The sequence below is a fragment of the Pangasianodon hypophthalmus genome, chromosome 4, assembly GCF_027358585.1.
Source record: "Pangasianodon hypophthalmus isolate fPanHyp1 chromosome 4, fPanHyp1.pri, whole genome shotgun sequence".
Lineage (NCBI taxonomy): Eukaryota > Metazoa > Chordata > Actinopteri > Siluriformes > Pangasiidae > Pangasianodon > Pangasianodon hypophthalmus.
In genome coordinates this window covers 9,730,894-9,747,446 of record NC_069713.1, presented here as the reverse complement: position 1 = coordinate 9,747,446, position 16,553 = coordinate 9,730,894, and the positions used below count along the sequence as shown (strand labels likewise).

Here is a 16,553-nt window from a genome sequence, read left to right as displayed (position 1 = left end):
TGATCAGAAATCAAATCCATTGTCCCCTCGGGCCCCCAACACCAACACACTCAGTGTGACAGTCTCTAATGAAGAACAAATAAATTACTACTGTAAAGCACGCAGGGGAAACTACGACTCAGAGTTCAGTTATCCAGCCACGATTACAGTGAGAGGTACGTCATGTTTTCCTCTTTTTCACTACACATTTAAAGTTAGTAAGTCTGTGAAGAACTTTTTTTATGTTGACATATTGTTATTGTTTAAGTTTTTATTATCTTTGTATAGCGAGACCAAAGCCTGCAGTGAAAGTACAGGCAGCTGAGCCTGTGTTCATTGGGGAAACCGTCACTTTCTCATGTGAGATACAGACTGGAGGATCCTGGCAGTATCACTGGTATAGAGATAATAAAGAAGTCAAAGATACTGCAGGAAATAATCAATACACAATCTCTGATGTTAAAGCATCTGATAAAGGTGATTACACATGTAAAGGAACAAACTCATCAGACCCAGAATACACACAGCCCAGTGATGCTGTTACACTGACTGTATCAGGTGAGTGTGTTTTATGTTTATTATGTTAATATTGTCTATTGCATTAAAACTGAAAAGTGAAAAGTGTAGAGATGTATTCTGTATAGAACTGCTTTAAACATGTTGAATAATATCAACTAAAAGAGTAATGTGTATCACAAGAATGTATCAACTTTGTACATCAAGACTGAAGGGATCTGAGTATGAGTTCATCAAGAAGAAAGAGATTCACTTGTGTAAATAATCTCATTTATTTCTTAAGTAATTTACTAATTATAAACCACAGAAGAATCACATCATGTAGGCACCTGCTATTTCGCTAATGTTTGATCTGTTTTCTTTTTTAGCAAACAACTGTGAACATGATTATTTTAGCTTACTATGCTACACTAATAAAGTAATTCAGTAATAGAAAAAGATATGTAGGCTTAATTATTGTTTAGCTGAGACCAGGATCATCACAGAGACAACAAAAATGTTTTCACTCTGTAGAGGTGATTAGTACAGTAAAGATCACATTACTCCTGAACTGTGTGTTTCTTCTCTAACAGAAAAACCTAAACCTAAACTCACATCAGTCCTTAAAGGAGCTGCGCTGACAGGAAACTCAGTGACTCTGTCCTGTACACTGAAGCTGCAGTCTGCTGGATGGAAGTTTTACTGGAACAAAGACACACAGAGCACTGAGACTGAGACTGAAACACACTCCTACAACATCAGCTCAGTTAGAGTCTCTGATGGAGGTCAGTACAAGTGCAGAGCTGGAAGAGGAAACCCAGTCTACTACACAGACTACAGTGATGCACTCTGGGTAAATGTTATTGGTGAGTAAGAGACTTTCTTTTAAGCGATTTTGCACAACAATCAACATATAAAGAACATGTGAGCAGTGTCACAATATAGCAACATTTACACAGCTACTCTATCAGCTACATCATTAATTAAAGTTAAAGAGAGACAGTGTGAGCACGGCTGAGCAGGGCTGGTGTGAGGTGAGCTGGAAAGCAAGTGGCACAACACTAGTTTAGCTTTGGAAGAAAATATCACCAAAACCTGTAAAACTCTTTTAACAAGCTGCTCAGAGGCTCTAAAAGGGGCTTGATAAATTTAGTGCTTCAAAAACATCAACATGCTCGAGTCGAGACCTGCCTGAGTGTGAATGAGTAAAGAGGACGAGGAGCGAACTTTTATACTGAAACACTGAGTGTAAGAGGCTGTAGAATCTGAAAGAATGACAGCGATTAGAGAGTGAGTGTGTATGAGGAGTTATAAACTGATAACAGGTGTGTGGTAATGACTGAGAATGTGCATCACAGAGTTATATAAATATACTGCTCAAAAAAATTAAAGGAACCCTTTGAAAACACATCAGATCTCAATGGAGAAAAATATCATGCTGGATATCTATACTGATATGGACTGGGTAATGTGTTAGGAATGAAAGGATGCCACATTGTTTGATGGAAATGAAAATTATCAACCTACTGAGGGCTCAATTCAAAGTCACCCTGAAAATCAAAGTGAAAAAATGATGCAGCAGGCTAGTCCATTTTGCTGAAATTTCATTGTAGCAACTCAAAATGGTACACAGTAGTTTGTATGGCCCCCATGTGCTTGTATGCATGCCGGACAATGTCGGGGCATGCTCCTAATGAGACGACGGATGGTGTCCTGGGCTATTTCCTCCCAGATGTGGACCAGGGCATCACTGAGCTCCTGGACAGTCTGAGGTGCAACCTGGCGGCGTCAGATGGACCGAAACATAATGTCCCAGAGGTGTTCTATTGGATTTAGGTCAGGCGAGTGTGGGGGCCATTCAATGGTATCAATTCCTTCATCCACCACGAACTGCCTGCATACTCTCGCCACATGAGGCCGGGCATTGTCGTGCACCAGGAGGAACCCAGGACCCACTGCACCAGCGTAGGGTCTGACAATGGGTCCAAGGATTTCATCCCGATACCTAATGGCAGTCAGGGTGCCATTGTCTAGCCTGTAGAGGTCTGTGCGTCCCTCCATGGAAATGCCTCCCCAGACCATCACTGACCCACCACCAAACCGGTCAAGCTGAACGATATTACGGGCAGCATAACGTTCTCCACGGCTTCTCCAGACCCTTTCACATCTGTCACATGTGCGCAGGGTGAACCTGCTCTCATCTGTGAAAAGCACAGGGTGCCAGTGGCGGACCTGCCAATTCTGGTGTTCAATGGCAAATGCCAATCGAGCTCCATGGTGCCAGGCAGTGAGCACAGGCCCACTAGAGGACGTCGGGCCCTCAGGCCACCCTCATGAAGTCTGTTTCTGATTGTTTGGTCAGAGATATTCACACCAGTGGCCTGCTGGAGGTCATTTTGTAGGGCTCTGGCAGTGCTCATCCTGTTCCTCCTTGCACAAAGGAGCAGATACCGGTCCTGCTGATGGGTTAAGGACCTTCTACGGCCCTGTCCAGCTCTTCTAGAGTAACTGCCTGTCTCCTGGAATCTCCTCCATGCTCCTGAGACTGTGCTGGGAGACACAGCAAACCTTCTGGCAATGGCACGTATTGATGTGCCATCCTGAAGGAGTTGGACCGCCTGTGCAACCTCTGTAGGGTCCAGGTATCGCCTCATGCTACCAGTAGTGACACTGACCCTAGCCAAATGCAAAACTAGTGAAAAACAGTCAGAAAAGATGAGTAGGGAAAAAAATGTTAGTGGCCTCCACCTGTAAAACTATTCCTGTTTGGGGGGTTGTCTCATTGTTGCTCATCTAGTGCACCTGTTGTTAATTTCATTAACACCAAAGCAGCTGAAACTGATTAACAACCCCCTCTGCTACTTAACTGGCCAGATCAATATCCCAGGAGTTTAATTGACTTGATGCTATACTCTGATTAAAAAGTGTTCCTTTAATTTTTTTGAGCAGTGTGTATGTATATATATAGGGTCCTGTTTAAAGTTAATATGACAAGTTTGTTATTTTCAGTGTTTTTTCTAATAAATGTGTTGTTGTAGTTTTATATAAATGAGAATGAATATTATTGTGTTCTTTTTGTAAAATGGTTATTGTTTAAAATATTGTAATCAGTAATTAATGGGTTTATTTTGCTACGCTATTGGAAATGCACGGAAAAGAAAGGAGAGATTATGGAACTGATTGGGTTTTCCCATGGGGGAGTATTCAATAAGGAATTTATGACAAATCGAAGTTTTGGAAAGAGAAGAAAGGAGAGCGCAGGAATACGGGAAGAAGAGAGAGAGAGAGAGAGAGAGGAGAGAGAGGACGCCATGTTGGACACAGTTTAGCGTGCTTTGATAAACTTTGGTGGAGATTAACTGCGTAAGTACTGGCCCACAGAGTTTAGAGCCGTTAACCCGGCTACAGAGCGTACCGTATTCTAAACACAGCAAAATGACGTGAAGGGAAAAAAGGCGAACACTGAGTAAAGAGAGGAGCCGTGGACAATTGCCGCTCCAGACGCCATTTTCACGCTCGTCGGCTGTTAGGTCTACGGACACCTGTTGATTCACCACCGGTTGGATGCTGAGTGGACAACTGAACGGCGCGGGGGGAAGGTTCACATCGTGTCCTCGAGAGAGAAGAGCCAAAGCAGGTTTCTTCTCAAAGTTCCACCAGTGACTACATACTGGAGTACAGGACCGAGTGAGTACTTGGTTATATTTTTGTTGTCGTATTTTCCAAGGATTTACCTGTCATATGTGCACCAACGATATGGGCCCCAACGAGGTTACCAGCGCTGGTACAGTTTAAGAACTATTTCACATGAGAGTTTGGTTGAAATTGTCTTCTCAATATTTCCAAGTTAACCACTGAGGTTAAACTGTGAACATTTCCAGACATACTCATACCTGACTGGGGTTTGAACTTTTCCTCTCCATTCCTGCATTGTCCATAGGGGTTGAGAATTACTACTGAAACTTGAAGGTTGTTTTGGTGTTATAAATAAGTGGCTGTGTATTTATTTTTCAGGAGGATTTTTATAGTGGTTAAAGTATTCAGCATATTGGGAATAGAAGAATAAACATAACTGAAGTGGGGAATTTATAATTTATTTGGGCTATGTTAATAAAGTAAGAGGGTTATGTTGCTAAGCTAACTGATTCCTTTATTTGTTTCTTTCTTTTTCGTTGTTTATCTACTGATTAATGGTTTATTTGGTCGTTTTCCTAGATTTAAATAAATTGGGTATTTTATTACTTTTCTATGGGTAGAAAGTGTCATTTTAGCCCTATATAGGCTCTGTATTTATATTCTTTAACATCCAGCACATTTCACCATCACAAGCTGGGGACCCAGAGATTTCTTTGTAGGAAGCTATATATGTAAATGTAACACTTTGTTAGACTTCACCCATTGGTGCTTTACCAGAGGTTTCTGGGAGGGGCCAAAAAGGGGTTATAAAAATTATATATATATAATATATACTGCTCAAAAAAATTAAAGGAACACTTTTTAATCAGAGTATAGCATCAAGTCAATTAAACTCCTGGGATATTGATCTGGCCAGTTAAGTAGCAGAGGGGGTTGTTAATCAGTTTCAGCTGCTTTGGTGTTAATGAAATTAACAACAGGTGCACTAGATGAGCAACAATGAGACAACCCCCAAAACAGGAATAGTTTTACAGGTGGAGGCCACTAACATTTTTTTCCCTACTCATCTTTTCTGACTGTTTTTAACTAGTTTTGCATTTGGCTAGGGTCAGTGTCACTACTGGTAGCATGAGGCGATACCTGGACCCTACAGAGGTTGCACAGGCGGTCCAACTCCTTCAGGATGGCACATCAATACGTGCCATTGCCAGAAGGTTTGCTGTGTCTCCCAGCACAGTCTCAGGAGCATGGAGGAGATTACAGGAGACAGGCAGTTACTCTAGAAGAGCTGGACAGGGCCGTAGAAGGTCCTTAACCCATCAGCAGGACCGGTATCTGCTCCTTTGTGCAAGGAGGAACAGGATGAGCACTGCCAGAGCCCTACAAAATGACCTCTAGCAGGCCACTGGTGTGAATATCTCTGACCAAACAATCAGAAACAGACTTCATGAGGGTGGCCTGAGGGCCCGACGTCCTCTAGTGGGCCTGTGCTCACTGCCTGGCACCATGGAGCTCGATTGGCATTTGCCATTGAACACCAGAATTGGCAGGTCCGCCACTGGCACCCTGTGCTTTTCACAGATGAGAGCAGGTTCACCCTGTGCACATGTGACAGATGTGAAAGGGTCTGGAGAAGCCGTGGAGAACGTTATGCTGCCCGTAATATCGTTCAGCTTGACCGGTTTGGTGGTGGGTCAGTGATGGTCTGGGGAGGCATTTCCATGGAGGGACGCACAGACCTCTACAGGCTAGACAATGGCACCCTGACTGCCATTAGGTATCGGGATGAAATCCTTGGACCCATTGTCAGACCCTACGCTGGTGCAGTGGGTCCTGGGTTCCTCCTGGTGCACGACAATGCCCGGCCTCATGTGGCGAGAGTATGCAGGCAGTTCGTGGTGGATGAAGGAATTGATACCATTGAATGGCCCCGACGCTCACCTGACCTAAATCCAATAGAACACCTCTGGGACATTATGTTTCGGTCCATCTGACGCCGCCAGGTTGCACCTCAGACTGTCCAGGAGCTCAGTGATGCCCTGGTCCACATCTGGGAGGAAATACCCCAGGACACCATCCGTCGTCTCATTAGGAGCATGCCCCGACATTGTCCGGCATGCATACAAGCACATGGGGGCCATACAAACTACTGTGTACCATTTTGAGTTGCTACAATGAAATTTCAGCAAAATGGACTAGCCTGCTGCATCATTTTTTCACTTTGATTTTCGGGGTGACTTTGAATTGAGCCCTCAGTAGGTTGATAATTTTCATTTCCATCAAACAATGTGGCATCCTTTCATTCCTAACACATTACCCAGTCCATATCAGTATAGATATCCAGCATGATATTTTTCCCCATTGAGATCTGATGTGTTTTCAAAGGGTTCCTTTAATTTTTTTGAGCAGTGTGTGTGTGGGTGTGGGTGTATATATATATATATATATATATATATATATATATATATATATATATATATATAATGTATGTGTATAGTGTAGAAGATGTCAATTGTCATTACAGAAACCTGATTATTTTAAGTGCTGAGTCTGTATTTTAAAATTGTGATCTACATTTACTTCATCAGTAGTGATTGTTGTCTGACAGAGCTTAATCATTTACATGTGAGCAGATATACTGTATCTACACTCTGAATGTTTACCCAAATTCTGTATTCAATTTTAAAATGTTACTACTTCTTTATATGATAGTGTTGGAAATTAATTCATATATAGAAACAGTAGTGATTTTTTTTTTCTTACAGAGAGTCCTAAACCTGTGGTGACTATAAAGCCTGATACACAGGTGTTCAGAGGAGAGAGAGTGACTTTCAGGTGTGACATACAGAGAGGAGGAGGCACTGAGTGGACATACGACTGGTATAGGAACGATTACACATTCTACCCATCCCACACAACACAGGAGTTCATCATCATCTCTGTTGAAAATTATCACGGTGGTAAATACACCTGCAGAGGGAGGAGAAGTGACTCTCAGATCTCAAAGACGAGTGATCCTGTTCCACTCTCTGTATCAGGTGAGTGTGTGAATGTATGTTATTACTTGTAAATGTAAAAGTTATGATTCGTTTCAGATTTTGTTCCAGATTTTATTAGATGAGACACAAAGTCTCATTATAATGGTTTTACAGCTTCTTTTTTGTCTGTTTACTTTTGTCTTTCAATTTCCTAGTTTAAAGTTACCGATTCAATTGATTTGTAAAGAATCACTACAACTTATTAGTCAATCTTACTGCTGGAACTTCATTTTGCCTTTAATTTTATTTTAAAATTGTTAGAAAATCATTGATATGTATAAGAAAAATGTTCTTCACCTAATAGTCAAGCCGATGCTACTGTCATGATTCTGCATGTCTGAAAACCGATTTCAAGGTTTCACTGTTGTGGCTTCACAGTAAAGATCTGTAAGTTTAATTGAGTGAAGAAGATTTTTAAATAGATACTGATGTGTGCAGTTGGTGGTGCAGGTTGTGTCAACCCAAGCTTACAACTGCAAAACACACTTTACCCCATTTTTCTTTAACATGCACACACAAGAACTAGAACACATCTCAGTCCAACACAGAGTCTCTGTAACACATCAGCTGCACCAAAGAGCCCTACGTTCACTGACTGGAGGAATTCAGCAATAAAGATCTACTTGTTAAAAATAACTAAAAATGTACACTCTAGTAAGAAAATCACAAAGCCAAACAATGTGTCATGGCAATGCCGGAATCTGCACCGGACTCTATTTCCCACAATGCACCATCACCTACAAACATGGACACTAGGGACTACAACACCCATGCACCATGTTCAGTGTCACACTCACAGTCACCCAATTCCTGATCACACACACCTGGACTCTATTAGCACACACACTGTATAAGCACACTCACTGCACCAGCACACTGCAAAGTATTTGTTCAGTTTGTGTTCTCACCTGATGCACTAAGCCTTTGTTTGTTACTTCCTAATTCTGGTTTTGACCCTCGTGTTTGCTGTCAACTCTTGAACTTTGTCTTGTTCTGTGATCTCCAGTTTGTACCTCGCCTGACCTTCAGCCTGTTTAACTTTTTTTGAGATTCGCCTCATGATTTGGATTTGTTTATCATTACCAGCCATTTTAATAAAAATCATCCTCTGTAATTGTCACCATCTCTGCTGCCTGAAACAATAATTTCAACATTGACTACATTATAAGACGTGTAAATATAATAGGATAAAATCAGGTATATGTGTGGCGTCCCATGTGCTAAGTTTTTAATGTGTTTTTGTTCGTTTGTCTAGTGTTAGCTACTTTTTTTTTAGCATAAGTCGTTTAGCATATTTTAAATTCGCCAAGATCAGGAGTGCGTAAACACAGAAAATGTTCAATCTTCGACGACTCCTGTTGCTACTCATCTTTCTGGGAGAAGCGGCGCGCAGTTTTATGCCACTAAAGTCGAGCACACATTTTAAGTGTGTGCCTGGCTTAAGCCGAGTCAATACATTAATGCTCTCCAGGGAATTTATCCTGAGTCTACGCTCGGCTCCTGGTTCGGTGGACCCTTCGTGGGATATCCCTGTAGAACTACGGCCAGGTTCCTACACAAATGTGGATACAGTGCAAAATTACAACGCCGGGCTGTTAACAAGGACCAAAAGGAAACGGGGTAAGCGCAGAGGAGTCAAACGGAGACTGACAGTGAATCAAAGATTTACCCCACTGCCTAATATTATAATGTCAGTTCTCTTCGTCATAAGATGGATGAAATACAAGGGAATGTGGCCTTTCTACATGAGTACAGGAATGCACACATGATAGTGATGACTGAAACATGGTTGGATGATTCTGTGGATGATGATAGCCTGAGGATAAGTGGCTTTTCCGGACCGGTTTGTTTGGATAGAGATAAAGATGCTACTGGGAAAAGGCATGGAGGTGGAGTGTGTGTGTACACTAGGGAGAGTTGGTGCAATAACGTGATTGTGCAGGACAAAATATGCTCTATGGACATCAAAATGCTTGTTCTCTCTACCCGACTAATTTATTTACCACGTGAGTTTCCTCAATTATACTTTCTTGTTGTGTACATTCATCCTCATGCTAAACTGGGCTCAGCCATAGATGTGGTGATGAAAACTCTGCATAAATTGGACGCCACTGCTCCTGATTCTCCTAAATTCATCTTAGGTGATTTTAATCAGTGTTACATGGACAATGTTTTAAAAGGATATTTTCAATATGTTACATGTGCAACTCGGGCGAATAGGACTTTGGACAAGTGTTATGGCCCGATCAAAGATGCCTATAAATCGATACCGCCGATTGGAACGGCTGACCATAACACAATACTTTTAGCTTCGACCTACACGCCAGTGGTAAAGCGTGAGGAAAGAGAGGAAAAGATAATAAAGAACTGGACTGTCTCTAGCATAAAAGAACTGAACAGTTGCTTTGAGAGTACTGATTGGGACTCGTTTTTAAATGATAGCCCTGATTTGAATGATCAGGTTTTGGTGGTTTCCAGTTATATTAATTTTTGTGTTGATTCTATTATTCCTACAAAAAGCTTGACAGTATTTCCAAACAACAAGCCATGGGTAACCAAAGAGCTTAAAAATATTCTTAATATGAATATTTAATAAAAGTATAGAATAAAAGCGATTTTAAAGTGTTTGGGTAAAAGACTCGACTTTCCATCCGTTCCCAGTCAGGTTGGTGCATACCATCCCAAAAAGACACATCGAATGTTACAAGACCAGTAATACAACCGAAAGCTTGGCAATCCCATACCCCCTGTGGATTTAGGTCTTTGTAAAAATGCCTTTCTTATTCTTGGAGTTTTTTTATTCCAGATGAATGATGAAATGAGAGAATCTTTTTATTTTTTATTTTTGGGTAATATAATTGGAATACATTGAAAAAGAAATAGATATTTGAGTAGAACATTCATTCTGATTATACTTATGCGACCAGCCAGTGAGAAGGGGAGAGTGCATAATCTTTTTAATTGTTGATCAGTTTTTTGATAAAGATTCTGTTTAAAAAGACCGGAGATCTCCCGTGTAATATTTATCCCAAGGTATCGGAAACCATTTGAGATGCTGAAGGGAAAAGTAGATAGTGTCTGTGAATTTTCTCCGTTTTTAAAACCAATTGGAAATAGTATACTTTTAGATATATTAATTTTGTACCCAGACACCTTACCAAATTCCGACAATATGGTTATGATTGTTGGTATTGAGATTAGAGGGTCTGAGATGTATAAAAGCAGATCATCTGCGTGCTCTACATCTCCTCTTAAAATTCCTCTATAACCTACTGCAGAGCGTAACGATATGGCGAGAGGTTCTATAGCTAGAGCGAATAAGAGAGGTGACAAGGGGCACCCCTGCCATGTTGAACGATGAAGAGAGAAAGGACTGGAGCTGATGTTATTTGTCTGCACCGATGCTTTGGGTCTAGCGTAAAGCAATTTGATCATCGATATATAATTGGGGCCAAATCCAAACTTTGACAGGGCCGAGAAGAGAAAATCCCACTCGACCCTGTCAAAGGCCTTCTCAGCGTCTAATGAGAGCACCACCTCCGACATCCGACTATTGGGTCTGCGGGTATAGATTATATTAAAAAGCCGTCTAATATTAAAAAATAGTTGCCTATCCTTAACAAATCCAGTTTGATCTGGGGACACAACTGTTGGTAGAACTGTTTCCAAACGCCTGGCTAAAATCTTGGCTAATATTTTGTTATCGATATTCAAAAGACTTATAGGTCTAAAGATCCTGGCTCTTTCGGGTCTTTGCCTGTTTTGTGTATTAAGGAGATACTTGCATCGTATAAAAAGGGTGGGAGATATCCGACTGTTAAAGATTCATTAAAGACTGTTAATAGAAGTGGTGCGAGCTGTTCATTAAACGCCTTATAAAATTCTGCACTTTGAACTTTGCATACTATTAATCGCTTGTTTTATTTCTTCAATTGAAACAGGCTGCTCTAACACTTTTTTGTTCTCTAGATTAAAAATGTCTTTTTTGTGTGTGTGTGTGTGTGTTTATGTATATTTGAACTGAAGTTTGGGATGTGCTGCCTATGCCTTACGCAATTGCCCCGTGTGGGATTAATAGAGTAGTAAACAAAAAACATATTGGGACAGTTAAACCTAGCATTATTTATTTTCTGGCTTGATAAGTGAATGTAAAAACGTATGTTACTGAGGCCTTGCAGTGGAAGTGTTTGATAGAAATTACATGACTCCATTCATGTGACATCATGTAAGGGGGCGTGGTCAGAATTCAACAGGAAGTTTTATTTATTATTACATTTAACCTTTATTTAACCAGGTAAAGTCTCATTAAGATGAAAAATCTCTTGAAAAAGAAGGCAGCATGCAAAGTTTCAACAAGCAAAACGGCCAAGTAATTATACAATACAGTTAGCATAGCATCATAGCATCCCAAAAAGTTAACTTAAAAAGTTCTTGAGGTAGAAAAATGACACACATATTATACAGTTGTTTATTTTTAAATAAGATTCTAAAATTGTTATTTATGATGCATATAAACACATGATAAACCATAACAAAATAAGCATAAAATCAGTTCAAATCATGTCCAGATGTTTATAATGTAATCATTGTGAAGACTGTCAGACATGGGGAGGTCATTAGGAACAGCACAGTGTTCAGTTTAATTGGGACAGTCTTAAATACAATAAGTGGAGAGAGGAAAAGTGAAGGGATGTGATGGATGCATGAATGGATGAATGAAACACCCCACAACTATGGTTAAATGAGGCATTGATGGATTATATGTGCATTAAATGATGTTTTTATGAAATGTGTAAATAAGCAGATGATTAAGGTAGACTGGGAAATACAGAATGTTACTTAGACCTCCTACTGAGTATGCAGAGATTTCTACTTAGTGTACTGTCTTCATATCATTTTAATAATGTACAGTTATTTATTTATTTGTTTGTTTGCTGTGAGATGGCAACACGACCCACTTTTATTGATGATTAGACAAAAAAAAGTGTTAAAAAACAAGATCATTTCTAAACATTTCCAATATGTCTTCCAATAAAGATTATATGTGTAGTTTTGCATTTTGTGTTCCACTTTTCCAAAATAATCTTTACTCTATACACCCATAAAAATAAACTGATGTGGAGTAGAGAGAGATTAGAGACCTGCATCATCACACAGCACTTATTTTCTGACCCTCACTTCAATCACAGTGAAGCTTTACATTTAATATCCCTATTTTCATCCTCATCATGTGTTTAACTAAAAATTCTAAAACAATTTAAAAGTAGTCATAAGTTGTTTAGCATCATCACAGAGAGAGTATTACTGTTTTACTGTAGATGTGATTAGTGTAGTAAAGATTATTTAACATTCTGAAATTGTATTTAATTTCTGACAGAAAAACCTAAACCTAAACTCACATCAGACCTTAAAGGAGCTGCACTGACAGGAAACTCAGTGACTCTGTCCTGTACACTGAAGCTGCAGTCTGCTGGATGGAAGTTTTACTGGAACAAAGACACACAGAGCACTGAGACTGAGACTGCAACACACTCCTACACCATCAGATCAGTTAGAGTCTCTGATGGAGGTCAGTACAAGTGCAGAGCTGGAAAAGGAAACCCAGTCCACTACACCCACTACAGTGATGACCTCTGGGTAAACGTTATTGGTGAGTAAGAGACTTCCTGTTAAGTGATTTTGCACAACAATGAACATATAAACAACATGTTAGCAGTGTCACAGTACAGCCATATTTACACAGTGACATACAGAGAACTCTGTATAACAAAGGAAATATCACCAAAATCTGTAAAACTCTTTTAACAAGCTGCTCAGAGGCTGTAAAAGGGACTTCATAAAGTTACTGATTCAGAAACATCAACATGGTCGAGTCGAGACCTGTCTGAGTGTGAATAAGTGAAGAGGACGAGGAGCGAACGTTTATACTGAAATACTGAGTGTAAGAGGCTGTAGAATCTGTGTGTGCGTGTGTGTGTGTGTGTGTGTATAGTGGTGTGTATGTGTCTGAAAGAATGAGACAGATTAGAGATATATGAGGAGAAGCTATTGTTTCCTAGCACTATTTTTTCTTTCATTTATTAAGTATACCCATTACAAATGTAATCAAGTTATACTCAGTCAGTTATTTCTAGCATTACTGTGTGTCTTTTACATTCATCAATAGTGAAAAAGATCTAAATTTTCAGAACAGTAACTTGATTAATTTTAGGACTGAGTCAGTTTTCCAAATTGTGATCTACATTTACTTCATTAGTAGTGATTGTTAAAATGACTCAGTGCACCTCTGACAGAGCTTCATCATTTACACGTGAGCAGATATACTGTCTTCCATTTTAAAATCTTACTACTCATTTAAGTAATGGTGTTGGGAATTAATTCATACAAAAAAAATAGTGATTTTTTTTTTTTTAACAGCGAATCCTAAACCTGTGGTGATTATAAAGCCTGATACACAGGTGTTCAGAGGAGAGACTGTGACTTTCAGGTGTGACATACAGAGAGGAGGAGGCACTGAGTGGACATACAGCTGGAATAAGAATGCTCGCACACTCTACTCAGACAGAACAACACAGCAGTTCAGCATCAGCTCTGTTGAAAATGATCACGGTGGTAAATACACCTGCAGAGGGAGGAGAAGTGACTCTCAGATCTCAAAGACGAGTGATCCTGTTACACTCTCTGTATCAGGTGAGTGAATGTATGTTATTACTTATAAATGTAAAAGTTATGATTCGTTTCAGATTTTGTTCCAGATTTTATCCTATGAGACACAAAGTCTCGTTATAATGATTTTACAGTTCGTTTTTGTCTGTTTACTTTTGATTTGCAATTTCCTAGTTTAAAGTTACCGATTCAATTGATTTGTAAAGAATCACTACAACTTATTAGTCAGTCTGACTGCTGGAACGTCATTTTGCCTTTAATTTTATTTTAAATTGTTAGAAAATCATTGATATGTATAAGAAAAATGTTCTTCACCTAACAGTCAAGCTGATGCTACTGTCATGATTCTGCATGTTTGAAAACCAAGTTCAAGGTTTCACTGTTGTGGCTTCACAGTAAAGATCTGTAAGTTTAATTGAGTGAAGAAGATTTTTAAATAGATACTGATGTGTGCAGTTGGTGGTGCAGGTTGTGTCAACCCAAGCTTACAACTGCAAAACACACTTTACCCCCATTTTTCTTTAACATGCACACACAAGAACTAGAACACATCTCAGTCCAACACAGAGTCTCTGTAACACATCAGCTGCACCAAAGAGCCCTACGTTCACTGACTGGAGGAATTCAGCAATAAAGATCTACTTGTTAAAAATAACTAAAAATGTACACTCTATAAGAAAATCACAAAGCCAAACAATGTGTCATGGCAATGCCGGAATCTGCACCGGACTCTATTTCCCACAATGCACCATCACCTACAAACATGGACACTAGGGACTACAACACCCATGCACCATGTTCAGTGTCACACTCACAGTCACCCAATTCCTGATCACACACACCTGGACTCTATTAGCACACACACTGTATAAGCACACTCACTGCACCAGCACACTGCAAAGTATTTGTTCAGTTTGTGTTCTCACCTGATGCACTAAGCCTTTGTTTGTTGCTTCCTAATTCTGGTTTTGACCCTCGTGTTTGCTGTCGACTCTTAAACTTTGTCTTGTTCTGTGATCTCCATTTTGTACCTCGCCTGACCTTCAGCCTGTTTAACTTTTTTTGAGATTTGCCTCATGATTTGGATTTGTTTATCATTACCAGCCATTTTAATAAAAATCATCCTCTGTAATTTTCAACATCTCTGCTGCCTGAAACAATAATTTCAATATTGACAATATTATAAGACGTGTAAATATAATAGGATAAATTCAGGTATATGTGTGGCATCCCACATGCTAAGTTTTTAATGTGTTTTTGTTCGTTTGTCTAGTGTTAGCTACTTTTTTTTTAGCATAAGTCGTTTAGCATATTTTAAATTCGCCAAGATCAGGAGTGCGTAAACACAGAAAATGTTCAATCTTCGACGACTCCTGTTGCTACTCATCTTTCTGGGAGAAGCGGCGCGCAGTTTTATGCGACTAAAGTCGAGCAGACATTTTAAGTGTGTGCCCGGCTTAAGCCGAGTCAATACATTAATGCTCTCTAGGGAATTTATCCTGAGTCTACGCTCGGCTCCTGGTTCGGTGGACCCTTCGTGGGATATCCCTGTAGAACTACGGCCAGGTTCCTACACAAATGTGGATACAGTGCAAAATTACAACACCGGGCCGTTAACAAGGACCAAAAGGAAACGGGGTAAGCGCGGAGGAGTCAAACGGAGGCTGACAGTGAATCAAAGATTTACCCCACTGCCTAATATTATATAGAGTAATGTCCATTCTCTTCGTCATAAGATGGATGAAATACAAGGGAATGTGGCCTTTCTACATGAGTACAGGAATGCACACATGATAGTGATGACTGAAACATGTGCAACTCGGGCGAATAGGACTTTGGACAAGTGTTATGGCCCGATCAAAGATGCCTATAAATCGATGCCGCCGATTGGAACGGCTGACCATAACACAATACTTTTAGCTTCGACCTACACGCCAGTGGTAAAGCGTGAGGAAAGAGAGGAAAAGATAATAAAGAACTGGACTGTCTCTAGCATAAAAGAACTGAACAGTTGCTTTGAGAGTACTGATTGGGACTCGTTTTTAAATGATAGCCCTGATTTGAATGATCAGGTTTTGGTGGTTTCCAGTTATATTAATTTTTGTGTTGATTCTATTATTCCTACAAAAAGCTTGACAGTATTTCTGAACAACAAGCCATGGGTAACCAAAGAGCTTAAAAATATTCTTAATATGAAAAAAAGGGTATTTCTATTAGGGACTAATGAGGAGAAAAAAAATATTAATAAGGAGTTTAAAAGAGCGATTAGACGTGCTAAATTAAATTATAGAAATAAAATAGAAGAAAAGTTTGTTCAAGGTGATATGAAGGCTGTCTGGCAAGGTATCAAAAATATGGCGGACATAAATACATCCAAGAAGGGGCCAGGTATAACGGATAAAAATGATATGAACTCCCTAGCCAATGACTTGAACTTGTTCTTTCCACGTTTTGAAAAACATGATTTAAGTGCTGCACTTGAAGAGTTTAAACAGACATTGAGTCCCTCTGCCTCTGTGAAACTGTGTCTCCCTAATATAATTAAACAGCTGAAGTCTACACCTTTTAATGAAGCTCCCGGACCTGATGGTATATGTGGCAGAACCCTTAACCACTGTGCAGAGCAGCTCAGTGGGGTGTTTCACACATGGTTTCAAGCCTCACTGGATCAAGCCATAGTTCCTCGGTTATGGAAAGCCTCTATTGTAGAACCCATCCCGAAGCGAGAGAAGTCACGTT

At 39.9% G+C, this 16,553-nt stretch overlaps 1 protein-coding gene across 1 annotated transcript in view; it reads left to right on the top strand.

Annotated features, from left to right (window-relative positions):
- Positions 1 to 425: 425 nt before the first annotated feature.
- Positions 426 to 16,553, top strand: part of LOC117597152 (basement membrane-specific heparan sulfate proteoglycan core protein-like) — a gene marked incomplete at its 5' end in the record, with an annotated part of 59,826 nt that continues 43,698 nt past the window's right edge. Inside the window, 5 exons of the mRNA XM_053233532.1 lie at positions 426 to 537; positions 1,068 to 1,340; positions 6,876 to 7,148; positions 12,526 to 12,798; positions 13,566 to 13,838. Coding sequence (XP_053089507.1) covers positions 426 to 537; positions 1,068 to 1,340; positions 6,876 to 7,148; positions 12,526 to 12,798; positions 13,566 to 13,838 — 1,204 coding nt within the window. The remainder of the gene's footprint in view (positions 538 to 1,067; positions 1,341 to 6,875; positions 7,149 to 12,525; positions 12,799 to 13,565; positions 13,839 to 16,553) is intronic.